General features: G+C 42.9%; 2 protein-coding genes and 1 long non-coding RNA gene across 8 annotated transcripts in view; 2 read left to right on the forward strand and 1 right to left on the reverse strand.

The window, feature by feature from the left end:
* The first annotated feature begins 1,284 nt into the window (after nucleotides 1–1,284).
* maf1a (MAF1 homolog, negative regulator of RNA polymerase III a) lies at nucleotides 1,285–7,052 on the forward strand. 5 transcript variants are annotated; one of them, XM_014167386.2, is made up of 7 exons: nucleotides 1,285–1,442; nucleotides 2,453–2,581; nucleotides 2,923–3,091; nucleotides 3,494–3,615; nucleotides 3,903–4,022; nucleotides 4,832–4,921; nucleotides 5,090–7,052. In XM_014167386.2, the coding sequence occupies exons 1-7, from the start codon at nucleotides 1,300–1,302 to the stop codon at nucleotides 5,115–5,117; spliced, it is 801 nt and encodes a 266-aa protein (XP_014022861.1). In that variant the 5' UTR covers nucleotides 1,285–1,299; the 3' UTR covers nucleotides 5,118–7,052. The 5 variants fall into 5 exon arrangements, with proteins under 5 accessions (XP_014022861.1, XP_014022862.1, XP_014022863.1 ...); XM_014167387.2 differs by having other exon boundaries at nucleotides 5,093–7,052; XM_014167388.2 differs by having other exon boundaries at nucleotides 1,345–2,246.
* Nucleotides 7,053–7,424: 372 nt separating this feature from the next.
* On the reverse strand, nucleotides 7,425–17,649 carry LOC106583326 (tribbles homolog 2). Of its 2 annotated transcripts, none has more exons than XM_014167385.2 (4): nucleotides 17,389–17,649; nucleotides 15,379–15,675; nucleotides 10,794–11,086; nucleotides 7,425–10,072 (listed from the first exon to the last, which is right to left on the reverse strand). In XM_014167385.2, exons 2-4 carry the CDS (start codon nucleotides 15,673–15,675, stop codon nucleotides 9,607–9,609), a joined length of 1,056 nt encoding a protein of 351 aa, XP_014022860.1. In that variant the 5' UTR covers nucleotides 17,389–17,649; the 3' UTR covers nucleotides 7,425–9,606. The 2 variants fall into 2 exon arrangements, with proteins under 2 accessions (XP_014022860.1, XP_014022859.1); XM_014167384.2 differs by having other exon boundaries at nucleotides 16,858–17,649.
* The window catches only part of LOC123729661 (uncharacterized), a 36,929-nt gene continuing 27,908 nt past the window's right edge, over nucleotides 16,608–25,628 (forward strand). The window contains exon 1 of the long non-coding RNA XR_006761317.1: nucleotides 16,608–16,905. This is a non-coding gene — a long non-coding RNA (uncharacterized lncRNA). The remainder of the gene's footprint in view (nucleotides 16,906–25,628) is intronic.

Below are 25,628 nucleotides of genomic sequence, written 5' to 3' on the forward strand. Positions count from 1 at the left end.
AAACGTTTCAACGTCATCAAATCACCTCTGCTTAGTCTAATACAGTGACAGTTAAAAGATACCAGCAAATTAGTCCAATCAACGTAAGCTAAATATGATGTGGCTGTCCATGATTCTGATTTCTGTGTGCGTGTGCGCATTTGTGCAAGTAGAAAACATGTTGACTCACCCTACTTGTAGAGAAACGCCAATGCCATCCTCCTCTCTTTGATGTTGATGAAACGGTATATCACTCTGTCATACTGTAAAACACTTCTATTTTTTTGTTGTCCTAGCTAAAATGCTTGCCCTCTAACCTAACTTCCATGAATGGGCAACTTTAGCTAGTTAACATTAGCCTTCTACATCTAGCTACATATTGCACTTCCATCCTCTCAGGCCACGGGCACAACAATGTATGAATTAATGGTTGGATCAAAATCGCATTATAGTCATTGGCCAGTATGGGGAATTACGTAAAACCACAAGTCCAAATCCCTATCTCCATCCATGGCTAATTTAGGAAAGGGACAATTTTAGCTAGCTGGCTAGCCAGCCACTGGAGGACAACAACACAACGAGAAGCAACAATTCAATTTTTTCAATCAATGAGGTATGATAGGAGTGAGGCCAAATCCAAGCTGGCTTCCTTTGACATCTTTTTTTTTTGCTACGCCAGGACCATTCACATTTGTGCTCGCTTCAGTTTAGCTCAACGCTGATTGGCTCATTTTTGTATACTTTTTTTGTCAAGGCAGACCGGATGCTCGCTGGCTTCCGTGGGCTTCAATGCTTCGGGCGGCAACAATGTCATACTCGTTTGGACCAGACAGCATCAGATAGATGGCTTACACGTAGAGAGACAGAGGGGCGCTGTTTTGCTCGCCGGATGCTTTCTCGTATGAGATACATTCAGCCTCTTGCGAATTGAAGGCAAATTATGAAACACAGACAGACGAAATATACATTATTTTATTTTAGTATTTGTCCATTTTTGGGGGGGAAGCCTTCCCTTGGCACCCATGGATACACGCCACTGATCAGAAGTCTAAATGAAAAGCGAAACGAAACGTGGCTTTATTCAGGAAATACGTTTTAAAGGAGCCATTTGCACATTCCAATTTATGACATATTAGTACTGTACATATATAGTGACGACATACTGCCGTTTAATGATATCCATATAGACCAATACGTATTTTAATAATTTATATATATTTGTGTGTGTGTTTTAACTAACTAACTAACTAACGCAAGTGAAAGTCTACTGTAGCTGGACGATGAGCAAGGGGGTGTTATAATCACTAGCTACGTCATTGCATGTTTATCGGTCCCCATGGCGCCCTCTCGAGGAAAAATCCGGTAAAAGAGGAACTGGCCTTGAAGAGAAGAAGGAAGTGCAGTTACATTGAGGAAGGATCAAAACATCAAAACTGGGTTGCCGTTTTTACAGACAAATTCAGGTGCATAGCGAAGGCGAAAGGCTTCGAGAAGCCTGGGATTTCTCTTCAAATTCTGATACAAAAGCTGGGATGAAGAACTGTCTATCTAATTTCAGTTTATTTAATGGCAGGTATTGGAAATTTCACAGTAAAAAGGAAGACATTTTTATCAGACATATAAGTGCCATAAGCCATCGACAAAGATCTTTACATCATCCGTAAATTAATCATGCAATATTGAATTTAAAGTTTGTGATTGAAATTTATTACTTTGGTATTGCATTGAGTGAGCGCTAGATACAACAAACAGTTTTGTGCGCACGAGCTGAGGATCTCCACGGCCAGTTAGCTCTGTGGTCGGAGGTATTTAAATGAAAGGCAATCATTGTTATTGCACGAAATATTTCCAGCTGGATACAGTAAGGCCTGAAAAGTTTGTGCGTTCGCTGTTTTTTGAACGACACATTTGACCGAGTTTATTTGATGTGGGCCAGTGCATAGTTAATTGTTAAGTTAGTTAAATTCGTACGACCATTGTTGAATATCTAACTAACGTGTAAGACAGAGGATTGCGAAAAAGACAAGTGTAATTTTGTTTATCCGAATTGGCGACCTGACCTCCTGGTGGTGGCAGATTGTAGCCTTTTACAGTCGTCTTTAAGCCTAGGGGCTAGATAGGAGATGAGTATATGCATTTTAAACACTTAATATTTTGCATAATAAAAATAAATAAACTGTCAAGATGAAACTCCTGGAGAATTCTAGTTTTGAAGCCATAAACACCAGACTCACCATTGAAACGGGGGACTGTCAGATAATAGGAAGGTAAGTTATCAACATGTCGATAGTGCCAATAGCCCATTTGCTATGTAGCCTTACAAATGGACAACATTTGCACAGAACTGGCCAACACTTCAATGCCTCGCTATGAAGACCTAACGTTACTGAACTGTGTTACACAGGAAATAGATTTTCAGCAACCACATAATTTGTATGCATGATGTGATGAACCATGCTTTGTCTTTTCTCAGGATCGAGAGCTACTCTTGCAAGATGGCAGGCGAGGACAAGCAGATGTTCAAGCAGTTCTGTCAGGAGGGACTGCCTCATGTCCTGGAAGCGCTGTCCCCTCCACAGTCCTCAGGAATCAGCCCCAACAAGTAAGACTTCAGTCCACACTACACCACCACCATAGGAACAGAGGTCTATTCAGTACTGGGGATAAATGGTCAGTGTTTTGTAGATAACTGTAGCTAATGCATGTAGAGCACACACTAAAGTAGATGCATAATATAGTGATTGAATATGTTCTAGTCATTACACTTCTATCAGTATTATGTAATGCCCATGGCCTGGTCACATGAAGACTTAGAAGAATCCTGTAGTTCCTGTCAAGCACAGTTCAAATGACAAGAATGCACTACAAGTATGAACAAGTTTGGACTGAGCATGTTTATAACACTAACAAGTGTGTGTCTGTGGTTTTGTGCTGTGGTTGCAGGTTGAGCCAGAGTCAGAGTGGAGACGAGGGGGAAGGGCCTCTCTCTGACAAGTGCAGCAGGAAGACCCTCTTTTACCTGATCGCCACCCTCAACGAATCCTTCCGCCCCGACTATGACTTCAGCCGCACCAAGAGCCACGACTTTAGCAGAGAGCCCAGCGTTAACTGGGTGAGGATCTACTTAACATCTCCTACCTACACAACAGTACCTGTACATGCCTCGCGTTGCTGTTATGAATTGCTTACACCCGAACCAGCATATTCTGCTGGTTTTGTATCATGGCTTTCACTACACAGCAGCATGAGTTGATTGGGCTTGATGTGCCGAGGCAGCTTGTACACAACCCAAAGCCTGTCTGGTCTTATATGGAATGAGACTGTAATCCGTTACCCTGAGGTCAAAAGGCTACGGAAGGGGACTAACATATTAACTAAAAAATGTAAAGTATAGCACGCAGTACTTGAAACTAGATGTCTAGTCATGGACAGTCTTGGCTGAATTCTTACCTGGCTGGATGTACACGGAAGTGATGTGTTTGTATGCCATTATTAACATGGTGTGTGACCTCAGGTGTTCAACGCGGTAAACAGTAGTCTGTCGGCGGCGGCCGGGGAGGATTATAGTCTGCTTCAGCCCCAGCTGTGGGAGGCCATCGATGCTGAGATCTGCCTGTCCGAGTGTGACATCTACAGGTGAGCAACCCACTTTTTCTTAAAGGTAGAGAGGGTATGTGTGGTCGGGATTTGGCAGAACTATTACTAGAAAGTCTGGCACAAGCATCAGAGTGCTAGGTGGAGCCACTACCATATTGCTTACACCCATCCAATCCTTTCAGATATATGACAAGTGTCTTGGGGAGTGGTACTGTTTTCACAGAGCAATAATACATTTTCTGTGTTATTTTGTTTTCCCTTGAGGGGAGGCATACATGCCATTTGTAAACCAGAATGTAAAGGCCATATTGTTTTGGCTGTTGCAGCTACAACCCAGACCTGGACTCTGACCCGTACGGAGAGGAGGGCAACATGTGGTCCTTCAACTACTTCTTCTACAACACGAGGCTGAAGAGGATCGTCTTCTTCACGTGCCGCTCGGTCAGGTAAGACTGAAAAATACATTACCACCGTTTTTTCCTTTGTACTGAAAGTGCTCCACCTTGAAAAGTTGACTGCTGACTACACAATTATTTGGGATTGTATTAACAGTTGACATATGAACAAAATAAAAAATAAAATGTTTTTGAGTGAATTATACCTTTTTAACTTCTAATGTCCTTTTGACGTGTCAGTTATCTGGGTATGGTATTGTTTTATCTGAGTGGAAGTCATCTGTTTATAATCTGTACATGGTTGGTCATAGACAATATAACTGCATACTGACAATACTTTTTTATTTAATTGTACCTTTATTTAACTAGGCAAGTCAGTTAAGAACAAATTCTTATTTACAATGACGGCCTACCCCGGCCAAACCCTAACCTGGACGATGCTGGGCCAATTGTGCGCCGCCCTATGAGACTTCCAATCACGACCGGTTGTGATACAGCCTGGAATCAAACCAGGGTCTGTAGTGACGCCTTTAGCACTGAGATGCAGTGCCTTAGACCGCCGCATCACTCGGGAGCAATAAATACTTTGCTCAAAGCTAAATGGATACATGTATAAGTGTCCTAAGCAGTCATTCAAAATAGCCAAAGAACCAGGGAAGGGATAGAAATTAAGCTAGCCCCGTGCTAGTACTTTTCACTCGGGGCTAGTAGAAAATGAGCCAGACTAACTCACCAGACCAGTGACATCTGAATGTTTACTGGCCAATGTCCAAAATACTTATATGCCATCCCTGAAATAATTGCTTATACATTGAAGTGGTCTATAGTGAGCAACACTTGCTTTTGTCCCCGTGTGTTAGTTTATTCATGGCACCACGGGACTCTGGCATTGGCAACGAACTGGACCTGGAGCTGGATGAAGATTTTTATGAGAACATGGATGAAGATAGGTAAGGAGGGCACCCAGCCTGCATTCTTCATAGAAAACCCTAAAATATGATAAAGTAAAACAGTTTCAAGTGTCAAAGTTATTTTGTATGTTGAATTAGTACTGTTCATGGATGCATCATTTGGGTCTGTCTAATCTTTTAATCTAAACCATATATTTTTCCGATCAGCAGGTATGGTGCCCTGTGTGCCCAGTGAAGTACCATGACCAGACAGTATACTGGATGTCTGTCTGTACCCACGTCACTACCATTTCTTTTACAACTCATCTTAAACTCATCATATTTCGTGTTGGGATTTTCCTTCTGTTTTTTCTCTGACTTTGTGTGGTGAACCTCACTGTATTTTACTGCGGAAATCAGACTATGAGCTTGGAGATCTGTTACTCATGTTCAGATGAGGATTATTCCCATTTATTTGTGTTTATCATTTTTAATTTTCCATCGCTATGTTCTCCTTACCTTGTTTATCAGAAGCAAAAACTTTCTTTGGTGTGTTTGACCTGGTATTAGAGCATGTCCTGGCACTCATTCATTTGCAACATATTTCACATTCTCTATGCTGGTTTTGATAATGCATTAATTAAGCAAAGTTTTAGATTTTTATTATGTTTTTCAAGCTATACCATTCCAAAGTGTGAGCTGTTCTCATACCAAATTGGCACTCAAGGTTTAGGTATAGGACCATTCTCAGACTGCATGTTTGAGCGCATGTTTGGACACCAGGGGGCAGACTCAATTTAGGTATCCTCCACTGTAGCTACATCCATAAAACTGCTGTTTGCCGATGGCCGACCAATACTGTCACTTCAATCTCAGCTGATGGAAAAGTCATATAACAGCTTGAATCAGTCTGCCTCTTGGGGATGTTCTACCTTCCATACCAATGCTACTCAAACCTAGAATTGTTTATTTGTTTTTATTTAGGGACAAGTACAGTCTATAGTTTTATGGGTCAAGCCAGCAAATACGATTCTGCTGCATCTCTGTTCCAAAATCACTCCAGAATCTAGTCTTGATTCTCAATTCCATGGTGTGTTTTAAGGACTTGTGTAACATGTGACTTATCATATGTAATACAAACTCTGCTTGTAGAGTATACTGTTTGAATTTACATACCTTGTATTTTAATATAACTTAAAAAGCCTTTTTTAGGTATTGCTTTAGTTGAAGCATTTTTTTGTGTGTTTATTTAGAGCAGTGCCCCCTGTGTGTGGCATTTTGAAATGTCATTTTAGACTTCGTCTCAAGACAAATCTAAAGTCTGATTTATAATTTCCACTGCAAAAACTCCCTGTAGAGATCAGTGATGCCTATGGTCCAACTTTCCTGATCAAATTAAGCATGTACTGAATATACAATAATGCATTTGTGACTAATGGGTGGACTGAAGAGCAAGGCTACCTATTTAGGCTCAGTAGTGAGTGGTTGGTTAGTCGTATTTCAATGGTCACAGCTCCTATATCAGTATTTTGGTTGTCCTATTGACTACCAGCTGGACAGTGTTAGTCTATGTGGCATACGTCTTGCTCTTGCCCGTTTTTGTATAAGTAAAATGTGAAATACTCATATCCTTCGTACATTAGGTACAAAATGGTAGAACGATACAGTAGGTATTGTAAAGTTTCATCTTATCCCTTCTATGTGATGTATATCTATCTGCCTCTAGTGACGTTGAAACCTCAAACCTATTCCTGAATTTGATTTCAAATGTCAACAACATCCTAAGTTATCAGTATATTGACTTTTGATAAACATACTTTGTGCAGGTAGACATGTCTACAGTACAAATGTTCTTGTTGATTATCTTTGTCTACAGAGCAGCTGTTTTAGACTTTTAACACTGATTTGTGTTCAATGTGGCCCATGTGTGAAAATAAGGTGGTTGTCATGGCAAGGACATGCAGGCTTATTGCCTCCGACTTCCGGATGATATGGTCCAATTAAATACTAAGAAGCGAGATATTGTTGCGGAAGTCGGCTAACTCTTGCATCATTGGCACATTTATTTTAGTCTTGTGCTAATGACTGGCAGCTTACAAGACCTCATACTTGTGGTTTTATTTCACTAAACTTGTATCCATTTGATTTGTCACCAACTCACCATGTACAATAAAGGTCTTGACTAAAACTGCCTCGCTTCCCTGTTTTTATTACTGATTAAATAATGTAGATGTGTAATTCTTTTGACAAACTTGGGTGAGATTTGTTTTCCTTTCAGAATTGGTGTAATCCAACCAGTACAGGTTTTGGGACTAGCTAGTAGATCAGTACTATATTGTGAATTGTAGCAATAATCATATCTTTAATATGATTTGGTCATAACCTCTGTCCTTGTACGCTACTCTTGATAATATTCAGGTCCCCTGTACATCCTAGTATTAATCAAAGCTGAATCAAGCTCTGTGGGTTTGTAGTTTTAAATAATATTTATCTGACCCCGAAAACAAAAATAGAGCTTGTAAACACACTTGTTCATTACCCAATCTCCAACGACAAAGTTTGGTCTTATCACAAAAAAATCTTTATTGGCAAACAGTTTGAAGGATTTATTTTTACTGGAAAATGACAATACTTTTACATAAGTACATCCACCAACCCTCCAACCTAAGAAAAAATGTAGTGTACTTTCCTTTGCATCATAAATATATATATATATAAAAGTATTTAAAGTCTCACAAGATGTATGGCATAGTGAAGTAGGATCTGAGATCTATTTAGGGTTAGCGAACTGCATGCAGGCATCACGATTAACACTACACATTACTGTGTAATGTATGTGATGCCTTTGTTCAGGTCAACAGATACTAAACAGTCTCACCATTATATGGGTGTTTAAAGTACACTACAGCACTGTATCCTTCAGGATCTAACCCACTGCACTATACACTATAGACATTAACTCACGCTTGAGGTCATGACGACTACACTTGTCTAGGGATCTAGGACACCACGCTGAACTATCACTGAATCCCATCTCACTAAACCTGGATCATCGGATCATCACACCATACATAACAACTGAGGGTATCTTAATTCTTTGGTAAAGAAAAGCGTGGTGAACTTCTGATAGGGATATAAGAGAGGGGAGGGGGTCTACAACAAACTGGTTATGAAAACAAGGCACTTTAATGGTTGAAAGGATCCAGATTTGTCACTCAAATATGTAAACAACAGTACACACAAACAAAGGCACAAAACGTGCTTCAAGTATTTTAGGATTTTGTCAAGTTCAGAGGCATCAGGTATCAGTCCTGTCAGATATATACTGAACAAAAAATAAAAACGCAACACGTAAAGAAGATCACATGTTTCATGTGCACAATTGGCCCAGCATCGTCCGGGTTTGGCTGTCATTGTAAATAACAATTTGTTCTTAACTGACTTGCCTAGTTAAATAAAGGTTACAGTTCATGAGCTGAAGTAAAATATCCCAGACATTTTCCATAAGACAAAAAGCTTTTCTCAAATCTTGTGTACAAGTTTCTTTACATCCCTGATTAAACAGCATGATGATAACACAGGTGCACCTGCTGCTGAGGACAATAAAATGCAGTTTTGTCACACAACACTACAGATGTACAATTGGCATGCTGACTGCAGGAATGTCCAACAGAGCTGTTGCCAGAGATTTAATTTTCATTTCTCTATCATAAGCTGCCTCCAACGTCATTTGAGAAAATTTGGCAGTACGTCTAACCAACCTCAGAACCGCAGACCTCATGTAACCACGCCAGTCCAGGACCTCCACATCCGGCTTCTTCACCTGCGGAATCGTCTGAGGGGGGAGGGGTGCTGAGGAGTATTTCTGTCTGTAATTACGCTCTTTTGTGGGGAAAACCTAATTCTGATTGGCTGGGCCTGGCTCCGCAGTGGGCTCCTCCTGCGCCCCTACCCAGTCATGTGAAATCCATAGATTAAGGCCAAATTAATTTATTTCAGTTGACTGATTTCCTTCTATGAACTGTAACTCAGTAAAATCTTTTAAATTGTTGCGTTTACATTTTTTGTTCAGTATACAGATTCAATTTAGTGTTCCCAACGGAGTTGCTCACAATCAAAAACGGGTCAAATTACTGCTTCCAGCAACAGGGAATACTGCTAGACAGCTTCTATATGGGGCGAGGGATCTCGAGGACTGTTTTCACCTGTTATTCCCATTGAGTCAACAAAACAATTTCCATTGGTTAAAGCACAATAGTTGGGTAGCTTTTGAAAAGCGCTTTTCTTGAGGTTACACTGCAGTGTGGAAATAACTGCATTGGACCCTTGACAAGCAGATATACATCTAACTCGAAGGAGGCGTCTGTTTCACGTGACCAGGAGATCCAGTAGTTAGTAGTTACTGCTTCATGACTCCGAACTATATAATACATTTGGTAATAATTTGGATTAAGGGCCCTGCATAACACCTTCTCAACTTCTTCAAAAGCACAACTTCAACATCTATACATGCTAATGTCTAACAACAGATTAACAAAGCTTTGACTGCTTTGATACCAAACTGCAGTTAGACATTAGCATAAGAGGTTTACTTTGGAAATATGTAATGTCATATGACTATGTTATGTTTTTTAAGTGTCAGGTAGGTAGGAAATAACCCTGCATTACCAGTAGTCCCTCTATGGAGATGATACTGCTCTACTTGCATCACTGGGACAGAGGACATTTACATTTTTATTCTAGAATCAGCCTATGTCCTTTGTATCTTCTGTGTAGTTGGGGACCACTTGGTCAGTGCAGTTCCTGGGGTTGAGGTGCATGTTGGGAGGTGTTGTGTTATTGGAACAGTTCAGCCACGGGTGGAGCAGCAATTCTGAGGCCTCCAGTCTCTCCAAGGGTGCTTTACGCAGCATGCAGCACACCAGCGACTTAGCCCGCACCGAGAGCGACTCTGGCACTGTGAAGGTCCCCCGGCGGATCTTACTAAAGAGAGCGGCAGGTTCCACATCCTGGAACGGGTAGCGACCCACCAGCATGGTGTACAGCACCACGCCCAGGCTCCAGACATCAGCAGCCTTCCCTGAGTACGAGTGGTGCGAGTTGAGGATCTCGGGGCCCACGTAGGCCGGGCAGCCGTGCTTGTCCGTAAGAGAGTCGTCGTCCCCGTGGAGCAGACAGGAGTCTTCCAGGTTCTGAAGAACAAGCTTGGTCCTGAAAGGAAAGAGAACCAGAGAGAGATATTGAGTCATCATCATACCCTCATGGTGTGACATGTTTTCTGCTTTGTGTGATTCATCGATGGTGCACTGGGTCATATGCATAATACACCTTACATAACTCTGTCTGGAATGACACCTGTGTTTACGGGGTGGGAGAAATATAGCCCTAGTCATATGACATAGCTGTTATGCTGGTGTGATAAAGGCATCATGAGGAGCTTTAGTGCCATTTTGACAGTTGCTTAACTAAATGGCCTTCTTTAGCAGTGACATAATGCAACTGAACTCCACATATGCCTGAGTGATGTGTCTCAAGTAAACATTTAGATGATGAATTTGGGCCACGTCTCAGTCACTACTGTAAGTCAATCCAACCTGCAAACAGAACATCCAATGACCATGTTCCTCAGCTAAAATTAGGTTAAGTTAATTAAGTTAAGGGGCAACCAGATTCATTGATTCTTGAAGAATATAACTTATCCCATCAGAACCCAAAATAATAGCCTGTTTTACTCCAATGTTAGTAAACAAAGTCAAAATAAACAAACACTGTATAGCCTCAAAATATGGTTAAAACTAGAATATTTCTACAATATATGGTCAGTCGTTACATTTATTAATCCCTCAGCTTTTTACTGAAATGGGTGGGGAGGAGCTTTGTTATCGTTTCAACTGCTGATTGCCACTTTAAAAGAAGAGCATAAACTACTAACCTCTGCTGGTCTACGAAGACAAACTTGCGTAGCTTGAGGTCGCGCAGGACCACCCCATGCTCATGACAGTGTGCCACCGCCACCGCCATCTGGCTGAAGAGAAGCACCGCCTCCTCCTCCTGGAGCCGCTTGCACGTGCGCACGTACGAGTGCATGTCGCCGTAGTTGCGCTGAAAGAAGACAAAGACGCTGTGCTCGCCTGTTATCACCTCGGCGATGCGGCAGATGTTGTCGTGGGGCAGCAGGCGGACGTAGGGGGCGATGAACTCCTGGTACCGCCTCATAGAGAACACCTGGTAGTGGAGATGGGGTAGAGTTAGGTTAGAGGTCATAGTTCATAAGGTCATGGTCAAATTACAAACTCTATGAATGTCTCCTCCTGAGGGTAATGTACCCACTTGAGTGAACTCGTTGTCAAATAAAGTCACACCAAAAGGATATGTGCATAGGTCAACTTCACTGTAAGCCAAGGTTTCCCAAACTTTGTCCTGGGGCCCCACCTGGGTGCACGTTTTGGTTTTTGGCAAAAGCCAAAAATGTGCACCCAGGGAGACCCCAGGACCAAGTTTGGGAAACCTTGCTATAAGCCAGTAGTGACAATTAAATGACTTGACTAAGCCAACACAGCATGCTCATTGCGCACACCTCTCCATCACTGGAACCACACACACCCACAAGGCAGGCCTGCCAACCCCCATTTTTTTTTGTTGCATATGAACACATAAGCCATGGCAAAAAAATACATACAGGAAATTCATTGTAAAACTGCTGCTCCATTTTCTCCTCAGCCTCATGGCAAAATGTGTAGAATATTATTAGATTAGCTATACAATTGCATATGTTTCTGTATGTCCATAGCAAAATGTGTAGAATTGCAAGAAGTTGGCTGTGACACACCCCCAAAAAACTTTACATAGATATATGGTGCATTCGATAAGTATTCAGACCCCTTGACTTTTTCCACATTTTGTTACATTATAGCCTTATTCTAAAATTGATCACATTGGTTTTTCCCCCTCATCAATTTACACAGAATACTCCATAATGACAAAGCAAAAACAGGTTTAGACATTTTTGCAAATGTATTTAAAATATAAAACTGAATTCACATTTACATAAGTATTCAGACCCTTTACTGAGTACTTTGTTGAAGCACCTTTGGCAGTGATTGCAGCCTCGAGTCTTCTTGGGTATTGTGCTATAAGCTTGGCACACCTGTATTTGGGGAGTTTCTCCCATTCTTCTCTGCAGATGCTCTCAAGCTGTCAGGTTGGATGTGGAGCATTGCTGCACAGCTATTTTTAAGTCTCTCCAGAGATGTTTGATCGGGTTCAAGTCCGGGCTCTGGCTGGGCCACTCAAGGACATTCAGAGTCTTGTCCCGAAGCCACTCCTGCCTTGTCTTGGCTGTGTGCTTAGGGTTATTGTACTGTTTGAAGGTGAACCCTCGCCCCAGTCTGAGGTCCTGGAGAAAGTTTTCATCAAGGATCTCTCTGTACTTTGCGATGTCCATCTTTCCCTCGATCCTGACTAGTCTCCCAGTCCCTGCCGCTGAAAAACATCCCCACAGTATGATGCTGCCACCACCATGCTTCACCGTAGGGATGTTGCCAGGTTTCCTCCAGATGTGACACTTGGCATTCAGGCCAGAGTTCAATCTTGGTTTTATCAGGCCAGAGAATCGTGCCTCTTGGCGAACTCCAAGAGGGCTGTCATGTGCCTTTTACTGAGGAGTGGCTACCATAAAAGGCCTGATTGGTGGAGTGCTGCAGAGATGGTTGTCCTTCTGGAAGGTTCTCCCATTCCAAAATCATGGCCATTAATATGGAGTTGGTCCCCTTTTGCTGCTATAACGGCATCCATTCTTTCCACTAGATGTTGGAACATTGCTGCATGGACTTGCTTCTATTCAGCCACAAGAGCATTAGTGAGGTTGGGCAGTGATGCTGGGTGATTAGGCCTGGCTCGCAGTCGGCATTCCAATTCATCCCAGGGATTCAATAGGGTTGAGGTCAGGGCTCTGTACAGGCCGGTTAAGTTCTTCCACAAACCATTTCTGTATGGACCTTGCTTTGTGCATGGGGGGTTTGTCATGCTGAAACAGGAAAGGGCCTTCCCCAAACTGTTGCCACAAAGTTGGAAGCACAGAATTTAGAAGGTCATTGTATGCTGTACCGTTTATATTTCCCTTCACTGGAACTAAGGGGCCTAGCCTGAACTATGAAAAACAGCCCCAGACCATTATTCCGCCTCCTCCAAACTTTACAGGCAGGTAGTGTTCTCCTGCTAGTCGCCCAACCCAGATTTCTCCGTCGGACTGCCAGATGGTGAAGCGTGATTCAACACTGCAGAGAATGCATTTCCACTGCTCCAGAGTCCAATAGCGGTGACCTTTACACTACTCCAGCCGATGCTTGGCATTGCACATGGTGATCTTAGGCTTGTGTGCCGCTGCTTGGCCATGGGAACCTATTTTATGACGCTCCTGACAAACAGTTCTTGTGCTGATGTAGCTTCCAGAGGAAGTTTGGAAAATCGGTAGTGTGTGTTGCAACCAAGGACAGACAATATTTATTTAAAAAAATATATTTTACACGCTACATGCTTCAGCACTCCCGTTCTGTGAGCTTGTGTGGTCTTCCACTTTGCGGCTGAGCCGTTGTTGCTCCTAGACATGTCTACTTCACAATAATAGCACTTACAGTTGGCCGGGCAGCTCTAGCAGAGTAGAAATTTGCTGAACTGACTTGTTGGAAAGGTGGCATGCTATGACGGTGCCACATTGAAAGTCACTGAGCTCTTCAGTTGGGGCCATTCTACTGCCAATGTTTGTCTATGGAGATCGCATGGCTGTGTGATTGATTTTATACACTTGTCAGCAACGGATGTGGCTGAAATAGCTGAATCCTTTAATTTGAAGGCATGTCGACAGTGTATACACTGAACAAAAATATATAAATGCAACAATTTCAATTATTTTACTGAGTTACAGTTCATATAAGGAAATAAATGAATTAGGCCCTAATCTATGGATTTCACAATACTGGGCAGGGGCGCAACCATGGGTGGGCATAGGCCAACCCACTTGGGAGCCAGGCCCACCCACTAGGGAGCCAGGCCCAGCCAATCAGAATGAGTTTTTCACCACAAAAGGGCTCTATTACAGACAGAAATACTCCTCGGTTTCATCAGCTGTCCGGGTGGCTGGTCTCAGACAATCCCGCAGGTGAAGAAGCCGGATGTGGAGGTCCTGGGCTGGCGTGGTTACACGCGGACTGCGGTTGTGAGGCCGGTTGGACGTACTGCCAAATTCTCCCAAAAGGACGTGGGAGGCGGCTTATGGTAGAGAAATTAACATTCAATTCTCTGCCAACAGCTCTGGTGGACATTCCTGCAGTCAGCATCCCTCAAAACTTGAGACATCTGTGGAATTGTGTTGTGTGACAAAACTGCACATTTTAGAGTGGCCTTTTATAGTCCCCAGTATAGTCCCCAGTGAACCTGTAATGATCATGCTGTTTAATCTGCTTCTTGATATACCACACCTGTCAGGTGGATGGATTATCTTGGCAAAGAAATGCTCACTAACAGCTGTAAACAAATTTGTGCAAAAGATTTTAGAGAAAGAAGCTTTTTGTGCACATGGAACATTTCTGGGATCTTTAATTCAGCTTATGAAACACTTTACATAGTGTTTATTTTGTTTTGTTTAGCACACACACACACACACACACACACACACACACACACACACACACACACACACACACACACACACACACACACACACACACAGTACAAAACATTAGGAACACCTTCCTAATATATAGTTGCACCACCTTTGCCCTCAAAACAGCATCAATTCGTTGGGGCATGGACTCTACAAGGGATCGAAAGCATTCTACAGGGATGCTGGCCTACAGTTGTGTCAATTGGCTGGATGTCATTTGGGTGGTGGGCCATTCTTTATACACATGGGAAACTGTTGAGCGTGAAAAACCCAGCAGCATTGCAGTTCTTGGCACACTCAAACCTGCGCGTCTGGCACCTACTACCATACCCCGTTCAAAGGCACCCTCTGAATGGCACACATACACAATCCATGTCTCAAGGTTTAAAAATCTTTCTTTAACCTGTCTCCTCCCCTTCAACTACACTGATTGAAGTGGATTTAACAGGTGACAGTACGATTTCATAGCTTTTACCTGGTCAGGCTGTCATGGAAAGAGTTCCTCATGTTTTTTTACACTCAGTGTATAGTGGGGATTGGGGGCCCTTGCGCAGACCTTGCAGGGGCCCCGTGAAACTGCGGTACACCACTGCACTCAATTTTTTTTATATTTAATCTTTAACTAGGCAAGTCAGTTAACAAATTCTTATTTACAATGATGGCCTACCACAGCCAAACCCGGACGACACTGGCCCAATTATGCACTGCCCTATGGGACTCCCAATCACGGTTGGATGTGATACAGCCTGGATTCGAATCAGGGACTATAGTGACGCCTCTTGCACTGAGATGCAGTGCCTTAGACCGCTGCGCCACTCGGGAGCCATACTGTGATGGGGCAGGCTATAATACATACCTTACAGGTGTACTCCTGCTCCGTAACTCTGTGGAAGGCCCTGTAGGTCTCTGTCCCCTCTGTGGGTTCTAGCAGGACGTAGGGCCCAATGCAGGACACACAGTGCTGGTCGGAGTCTGGGCTGTGGCTCAGGGGCCTCAGGCAGGGGGCCAGGCCAGGGGACGAGGGTGGAAGGCTCAGCCGGGGACGCTTGCATTTCAGGGCTTCCATGTCATCCTGAGGGTCGTCCAGCTCCAGCCGCTTCAGCCGCAGGGGACGCGTAGGCGCCGGGGCGGGCGAGGCGATGTTCACACTCATCTAAAAGTCACATAAGTTGTTTTAGTAGGTTTCATTGAGCTATGCCTAGGATGTGACTAAACCACAGATTGGATACACTGAAAATGCATGTTACATAAATACAACATTTCAAATGCAGTGACAGAACTAGCTAGAAGAACTTGGTGTCTGCAAATCCCCTTTTTAGCACACACACACACACACACACACACACACACACACACACACACACACACACACACACACACACACACACACACACACACACACACACACACACACACACACCTGTGACAAGGGGAACTTGAATAGCAGACATGCGAATCATATCCACCATTAAACAGTGCCAAATAATAGGTTAAAAAGAGCTTGGATGACGCCATGGAGTCTCGACTGATGAGCAGTGTTGCCTGTAATAGGCTATGCATTACTCAAATTACTGTCTGTCTCTTTCGAAATGTGGCTGTGACTCAGTGAGTCATTCACAGCCACCCAAATAAGATCATGGGCGAACGTCATGAAAGTGACGTCAGGTTTCCATTAGATTGCTCTAATGCCGCGTTCAAACCAACTGGGAACGCGGAAATATCCGACTTCCGAGCGTTCTAGACAACTGGGAACTCGAAAATAACGACCTCGCGATAGGGAAAATCTTTTGAATATTCATCCAACTCAGAATTCCATGTCGGAATCTGGGGCATCTTTCTAGAGCACCGACTTTCTGAAGATCAGAGGTCTTGAGTTGGCCTAGTTTTTTCCGAGTTCAGTTGTTTTGCAAGCACCAAATAACGCCAGAAGTTCAGGTAAAAAGTGATAAATTGCCATTATAACCATGATAAATTGGCATTAAAAACACGAGAGGTCACATGGGGGGTCATGTTATTAGTCAAAATAAATATTTGTTGAACCGGGTGAAAATGGTCAGAACAGTGAGCAGTTCCGAGAAACTGTGCGCGAGGGGGATACAATGTTGCGATAGACATACACCGGCTGCGAGGAGTGGTAGGTCGTGACTCTTAGGAAGAGTTGCACCATCACTTTCTAAAGTTTAACCTTGTTGTTTCACAACATAGGCCAGCCTACACGTTAAAAATCAATGAATTCTCAATACGAGTCGGGACTACAAGCAACCCCTTCAACTGTAGCCTAATGATAAAAACATGGATACTTTGAGGTTGGGCGAAAAATATGAACAACTGTTACCTTGGCCGTGGAAGACAAAGGGGGTCCGCTCTTCAAAACAGAACAATGGTATGGTAACTCCAGCTTCGTGTGCAGTGCTTTGCTTGTCAAGAAACACGAAATGTGCAGTAAGCTCTTCAAAAACACATGCGGTGTAGAGGAACCAGAGGTCGGAGAGCTTCAGACAAAAGTTATTATTCCTTTATAAAATAAATAGCCTAGTGGTTCAAGGGAGTCTTTAACTTAAACAGTTACAAATTAGCTATGTATGCATAAGAGTTCAAATTAGTTTTCGTTGGTTCTTGCTCAGGATGTCTGTTCACTTAGCCAAAGCAGAATATATATGAAAGTCATTGAGACATTTAACAGGTTATTTCGCATTGAAGTGTGGCGGCAACACCGCCTGTGTTGTTGGTACAGATGCTTTTGTCCTTATTCCCGCTGTGGCAGCGACTTGTGTATCGAACGTTTTTCCTTGCGATGACAGGTTTTCAAAATCGGAGGCTATTAGAAAACCTTAGAAACTTTTTTATAAACAGAGAAAACACAAACCTTTAAAGTTGTTTAAAGGCTCTTGCACAATAATGAAGAAAAAAAAATTAGCATACTCGTCCAAAGTATGGAACCTCGTATAATAAATAATTATTGGTCATAGGGAAGAGTAGGCTACACGTTCCCTTATTTGGTCACTTGCATAGTAATCCTTTAATGTGTCAATTGAGTCCCTAAAAAGTAGATTTCTAATCAGACGTGCCCCCACCGACTGCCCGTCTGATTGAGAATAGACCCGAGAGCGCAGTGGCTTCAAATATCCTTTCTGTTATAGCAGTGAAGTTGATAATGCGCAACTGAGCATGATTGCAACATCGTAGCTCCACCCCCTGGTTTGACGACATCGGCGGGTGAACCTCGCAATAGTCACTCGGGCAGTTTACATATGGAACAAAATAATCGTACAACAAGGTGTGTTGCATGTCATTGGCTATATAGTAATTCTGTGATAAAATCCAAATTTGCTCTGACCACATGTTTTCTAAACAATTGTGCCTACATGCCAGAGTTGGTACATGTAATTTAATTTGTCCAAAAGGACATTGGGAATGTTATTTAATAACAGAAAACATGTCACTATAAACCCAACTATATGTTGGACAGGGTTTGCCACACCCCTCCTATGACTCAATAGCAGTAATGGTATTGCACCATTTCTCACAATGCATGCTCTCTGGATGGCATGCACATGGGATGGGTTATTATGGTTTATAACATTTCTGTTTGATGTTGCAACCATGGAAAAGGAGAGAAATGCATTTGAAAAATAGAAGAGCATTATCGTTAGCTATCTGTGTTCAACACATTGCAAGTATCAGGAAAAGATTGCCTAACATTGATGACAAAGCTCCAAAGGGATGGAAATTAAGTGGGCAAGGCCTTTTGTCCAACTATTGATATAACTTCCCCATATGCATCACTTACACACACGCATGTGTCACTAACACACACACACAGAGGAGCATTTCATATTATCTATGTCAATGTTCATTAGTTCTGCACAGACAGCTTTTAATGGCCTAAGTTTGTGCTTGAGTTGCACATGTGAAAAATAATTGATAAATGTTCCCTTCAAAGTCATGTCTTTGTGTGACCAAAGAGAGGATGTACTGTTTCAGTACTGGTGTGGTTCTGAGCTGAGTCAGATGGTGTTTGTGTGTGTGCGTATGTGCGTAAGTGTGTGTAAGCGTGTGGGTGAGGGCAGCTTCCTGTGCCTGTGCCATGGTGACTTCTAGACAGCCATATGAGTGGGAGTCAGAGATCATTTTTGCCTTAAAATGGAAACATTTCAGCCGCACACACAGTGCTGCATTACTGCTAGAGACATTGCCTGAGGCTACAGCCGTGAAATTGTCACTCTTCGCAATGTAACTTGACAGCACTAAATACCCCTAAATATTCTCTGGGAGCATTTCTCCCCCTGCCTGCCTGCCTGCTGCCTCAATCTCCCTACATTAACTCTGTCCTCTGCGAGTCACAGTTTGATGTTGAATGAATCACCCTCTGTATCAACACTGACATGGAAGGATTATGAAACACCATCATTTGGGTTGTGAACATAGCAGTCTGTGAATAGTGCAATGATAAACCAATAACTGTCTTAGTCCAATAAATAGCAGTTTTTGAATAGTGCAGTGGCGTGGCCTGATGTTGGAGTCATGTAGACATGGCTGTCTTGGTAACCTATGATACAAAATGTCCTGGCGACTGGAGGCAATGGGGCTGCCTGTCAAGTGGGTATTCGCTCCAGCCATGTATTTTCTAGAGATTGCTATCATAACTGATAGGGTGCCACCACTACTGGGTTTGGAGGTCACTTGCTGTCCATCCATGTCAGTCGCATACGTGAGGGGGCTAGCTCAGAATTAGCCTAGTTTACAAAGAGGCTATAGTTTATATGTCTGTGGGTAATTGGATTAGCAGTGCTTCTAGGGGGTTCAATGGCTCCTTTGGAGTTTGGCCCTTCAACTATCAGACCACAGAGAGCAGTACAGTGAAGTTCCTGGCATTCACAACAGACAGACGCTTCCAGAAATCAGGTCTGTTCCCACTACTGTAATCGTGATTCAGTCAGTGGAAAGAAAAGGGCAAGTTTGAGGTATTTCATCATCACGCAGCTTTTGTGGTGGATGGTTCTCTGTTAGGGAAAACATCGGCAGGACTTCATAACTGCGGCCAGGAAAATAAATAACAGCAGAGCCAACCATACTTGGCCTGGCCTCGCTCTGGCACGGCCAGAGCATTGCAGGAGATTACGAAAGCAGAAATTCCATTGTAGCGACAGGTCCTTTTTGCATAAACAAGTTAGACAGTGGTGTTCTTCTCTGGCAGGCGGTACCTGCTGCTCTGACTGTGCTCCTGTTTTCAGGCTACCCAAGGACAGTTGACAAAGCTTCTACTTTAGTTATAGCCCATTTATCTTAAAGACAATTAAATAGATGTACAGACAGATAAAAAAAACAGGAAGAGCCAAAGAAAAAAGAAAAGCCTAATTTAAATGAACAGAACAGTTCAAATAAAGCTTCATACTTTGATTCACTTAACCTGAAGATGCCATCTGGTTTGCTCTTTTATTAATCACGTTAAAGATTTGTCCCTTGAAGTAGGAGCAACAAAGTACCTGTCACCTTCCTCTAGCCTTTCAATGAAGAGGAGATTCAGTTAGCTGGGTTCTGTTAATAAATGCCTCATACCCTTTACCTCCCTTATCTCACCTCATTTGCTCACATTGTATATAGACTTATTTTTCTACTGTATTATTGACTGTATGTTTGTTTTACTCCATGTGTAACTCTGTGTTTTTGTATGTTGTCGAACTGCTTTGCTTTATCTTGGCCAGGTTGCAATTGTAAATGAGAACTTGTTCTCAACTTGCCTACCTGGTTAAATAAAGGTGAAATAAATAAATACAGTGGGGAGAACAAGTATTTGATACACTGCCGATTTTGCAGGTTTTCCTACTTACAAAGCATGTAGAGGTCTGTAATTTTTTATCATAGGTACACTTCAACTGTGAGAGACGGAATCTAAAACAAAAATCCAGAAAATCACATTGTATGATTTTTAAGTAAATAATTTGCATTTTATTGCATGACATAAGTATTTGATACATCAGTAAAGCAGAACTTAATATTTGGTACAGAAACCTTTGTTTGCAATTACAGAGATCATACGTTTCCTGTAGTTCTTGACCAGGTTTGCACACACTGCAGCAGGGATTTTGGCCCACTCCTCCATACAGTCCTTCTCCAGATCCTTCAGGTTTCGGGGCTGTCGCTGGGCAATACGGACTTTCAGCTCCCTCCAAAGATTTTCTATTGGGTTCAGGTCTGGAGACTGGCTAGGCCACTCCAGGACCCTGAGATGCTTCTTACGGAGCCACTCCTTAGTTGCCCTGGCTGTGTGTTTCGGGTCGTTGTCATGCTGGAAGACCCAGCCACGACCCATCTTCAATGCTCTTACTGAGGGAAGGAGGTTGTTGGCCAAGATCTCGCGATACATCCATCCTCCCCTCAATACGGTGCAGTCGTCCTGTCCCCTTTGCAGAAAAGCATCCCCAAAGAATGATGTTTCCACCTCCATGCTTCACGGTTGGGATGGTGTTCTTGGGGTTGTGCTCATCCTTCTTCTTCCTCCAAACACGGCGAGTGGAGTTTAGACCAAAAAGCTCTATTTTTGTCTCATCAGACCACATGACCTTCTCCCATTCCTCCTATGGATCATCCAGATGGTCATTGGCAAACTTCAGACGGGCCTGGACATGCGCTGACTTGAGTAGGGGGACCTTGCGTGCTCTGCAGGATTTTAATCCATGACGGCGTAGTGTGTTACTAATGGTTTTCTTTGATACTGTGGTCCCAGCTCTCTTCAGGTCATTGACCAGGTCCTGCCGTGTAGTTCTGGGCTGATCCCTCACCTTCCTCATGATCATTGATGCCCCATGAGGTGAGATCATGCATGGAGCCCCAGACCAAGGGTGATTGACCGTCATCTTGAACTTCTTCCATTTTCTAATAATTGCGCCAACAGTTGTTGCCTTCTCACCAAGCTGCTTGCCTATTGTCCTGTAGCCCATCCCAGCCTTGTGCCGGTCTACAATTTTATCCCTGATGTCCTTACACAGCTCTCTGGTCTTGGCCATTGTGGAGAGGTTGGAGTCTGTTTGATTGAGTGTGTGGACAGGTGTCTTTTATACAGGTAATGAGTTCAAACAGGTGCAGTTAATACAGGTAATGAGTGGAGAACAGGAGGGCTTCTTAAAGAAAAACTAACAGGTCTGTGAGAGCCGGAATTCTTACTGGTTGGTAGGTGATCAAATACTTATGTCATGCAATAAAATGCAAATTAATTACTTAAAAATCCTACAATGTGATTTTCTGGATTTTTGTTTTAGATTCCATCTCTCACAGTTGAAGTGTACCTATGATAAAAATTACAGACTTCTACATGCTTTGTAAGTAGGAAAACCTGCAAAATCGGCAGTGTATGAAATACTTGTTCTCCCCACTGTATATGCCTCTTTCTAGATTTAATTATAATTAAGCAAAAGGGCCTGAGGAGGTGTGGTATATGTCTAATATACCACGGCTAAGGGCTGTTCTTATGGACACAGCCCTTAGCCGTGGTATATTGGCCATATATCACAACCCCCTGAGGTGCCTAATTGTTATTATAAACTGGCTACCAACGTAATTATAGCAGAAAAAATAAATGTTTTGTCATACCCATGGTATATGGTCTGATATACCATGGCCGTCAGCCAATCAGCATTCAGGACTCGAACCACTCAGTTTATAAGAGGCTACACTCTGCTGCTGCTGTCCCTTATGGTCTTTCCTGAGGCTGCCCCCCCACCTCTCTGAGTGATCTCTGTGATCTCTTTATCCAGGCCTTTTTTGTATTGGGATCTATCATGACCCATTCAGCCCTGTTGACTGTAACTACCCGTGCTTTAACAGACCTCCACCTCATTTGACACTGAGATCTAATGAGCTGGGAAAGATGGCACCGACAGACATGGAAGCTCAGCTTCTAGCTCCTAAGCAACTTTGCAGCATTTTAGATTTTTTTGTGTGTTATTTCTTACAATATTAGCCCAGAACGTTTTTTTGTGTTATTACAGCCGGAAATAACTTTTGGATATCAGAGTGGTGGAACTCACCAGCATTACGAACAGGAATATGACTTTCCCGAATTCGATCCTTTGTTCACACCCCCCAGGGCAATTGAACTTATCACCGAGGCTGCTCCAAGACGCCACCACAAGCATTTCACTACACCCACAATAACATCTGCAAAAATAATGGCACTTTAATAATGTTTGCACATCTTACATTACTCATATCATATATGTGGTATTTTATACCATCTATTGCACCTTGCCGATCGGCCATCGCTCATCCATATATTTAAATGTACATATTCTCATTCACCCCTTTAGATTTGTGTGTATTAGGTAGTTGTTGGGCAATTGTTAGATTACCTATTAGATATTACTGCACTGTCAGAACTAGAAGCACAAGCATTTCGCTACACTCGCATTAACATCTGCTAACCATGTGTATGTGACCAATAAAATTTGATTTGCTTTGAGATCTAATCTCTTTACAGATCAGAAGTCGTAGGTGTTGGGTTACATTATGAATGTCCTTTAACACTTCTTACTGCTGGCTGTGGTACAGTGGAGCAGCTCCACAACACATAGCAGGGCCGTGGGTGTTTGTATATTGCGTAGGGAGGCACAGTTTGTGTATTTCAGTTTGTTTCTAATGGGTCATTAATGTCTAATCAGGAAGGAGGGGCCCTGCCCTTTGAGGAAGCGGTAAATCCCCAAGGCCTTCCCCCATCACCGGTCCCTATTGATTTCTTTATTCTAGCTCAGTGACGAGAGAGTTGTGATTTCAGTCCTTTGTGCCTACTGTATTACCTGCACATTACATTTAATGGCAGTTCAAACCATTTCTAAAGAGTGACACAATCTTAAATGCTGTCGTGTAAACAACAGTCTCAAGTCAGAGCCTATACCGTTTTAAATAGATTTCATGAACCTTACACAACCCATCTTTATATATTGTCCCCTAAACAAATCGTCAGAGACATTTGATCATTTTAAACCTAGTTTTAGTTTTGGCTAATAGCTGTTCCGGGGTATTGACAGAATTGAATGCTTCTGTCTGGTGGGAGCTTAGTGTCTGCTAACACTTGAAGGAAGGAGGAAGGCTTAAGGGCACTGCCACCTCTGGCTAATCCACAATCCATTATATATTGTAGTGTGCTGCTGCCTGTGGAGCTACTAGGTCATTCACATCAATGTCAAACACCAGTCAGTGCTAGCAACCAGAGCCTCCGCTAACAGCCATCCATTGTATGGACTGTGTTTCACTAGGAATGGTCATGCTTCTCTTGACCTGTTCTTTTTGAAAAGGTTAACATCATGCAATGCTAGTGCACACAACCAATACAATAGTAAACCCAATCTCAAGGCCACTCAGAGGTTACCATGTTACACAGGATCCTGTCTCATCTGTGGCCCTGGAAGCGTCCCAGACTGCTAAGACCGTTGCACAGTTGGTGTGCACTCTACTCTGTGGAGCAATCCTCTGAAAGGATCAGGTTGGTTGGCGAGTTGACATGTGGCGTAGTCGGATGCTGTGTGTGTGTCGTGTGTCGTGTGTGTGTGTGTGTGTGTGTGTGTGTGTGTGTGTGTGTGTGTGTGTGTGTGTGTGTGTGTGTGTGTGTGTGTGTGTGTGTGTGTGTGTGTGTGTGTGTGTGTAAAGGGAATTGGACCCCTTTATCGACCAGGGCTTCCCAGTGCCTACTGGCCCAGTTGCTTAGATTCTCTCTCCCTCCAGTGTCTTCTGGAATTTACTGCAAATCCTAGAAACCTGCCTCAACACTCAATATTCTGCCTCTGTGTAGCCTGTGGATGTCACTATGGGGGAAACAGAAGATGGTCAAGGGGAGAAGTTTTCACAGTTTTAATGATTTTAGCTACAGGTGGTGTAGCATAGCTTAACTTAAAGGATTGCGAAAGCACTCCATAGAGTGTGTACTACATAATGAAATATTGAAGAAAAACCCAAGTGAGTTCAACTCAATCGCTCACATTGGTAGCATAGCATGACACCCAATTACCTATTACAGGGACTTCCCTATTCCTTCCCCTTATTTGTTTATTTCAGAGGAAATGTGAGGGATTACTTAACTCATAAACAAAGTGGAAAATGCTGAGTTGAGCGGTTCTTGTGAAAGATTTCTCAATAAGAAGTCACGTCCCTAACAATGCAATAAATATTCTGAAGTGATGACCATGAAGGAAACTGAAAGTCAGTAAGGTTTGCTTCAGTCTCTCCAAGCTATTGGCAAGTTTCTTGGCTTTGCTGGGTATTTTAGCTGGGTATTTCTTGGTTAATAATGACTCATTTGCTGAGAATGGCACTGGAGGGAATAACGCCTGTTTTACGGGCTCCAGCCCAATTGTGGTATTTTGTGTATTTGTTTTTGTGCTGAACTTTTTTTGTACATAAAGTTTCTGCCATCTGTGACCGAAAAGTGCTTCTGGACATCAGAAAAGCTATCACTAACCTCGATTTGGACGAGGACTTCAACTTCAATGAGTCAGAAGTGAATGACATATTATCTCGTACCAGGCCCAAATCCCGACACTCAAAGGAGGAGGAGACGGATAATCCACCTCTACCCTCCATTCTATTGGCGTACGTGCAATCACTGGAGAATAAACTGGATGAGCTCCGGGATAAGCTCCTTTCGAGACCATCCTATCAACGTGATCTGAAGAACTGTAATGTCCTATGTTTCTCAGAGTCGTGGCTGAACAAGGACCTGGTAAATATAAATCTAGCTGTTTTTCTATACATCGGCAGGACAGAGCAGTGGTGTCGGGAAGCTCAGGGGAGGGTGTGTGTGTGTCTCTTTGTTAATAACAGGTTCTGCTCGCTTGAGTTAGAATACCTCATGATGAGCTGTAGACCATTCTATTTACCACCACAAACCGAGGCTGGTGCTAAGACTGTACTCAACGAGCTGTATAGGGCCATAAGTAAACAAGAAAATACAGAGGCGACTCTCCTGGTGGCCGGTGACTTTAATGATAAGCTGTAGACCATTCTATTTACCAAGAGACTTTTCATCTATAATTATTTGTAGCTTTCTATTTACCACCACAAACCGAGGCTGGTGCTAAGATTGCACTCAACGAGCTGTATAGGGCCATAAGTAAA

Source organism: Salmo salar, chromosome ssa22, assembly GCF_905237065.1.
Source record: "Salmo salar chromosome ssa22, Ssal_v3.1, whole genome shotgun sequence".
In the NCBI taxonomy this organism is placed as follows: domain Eukaryota; kingdom Metazoa; phylum Chordata; class Actinopteri; order Salmoniformes; family Salmonidae; genus Salmo; species Salmo salar.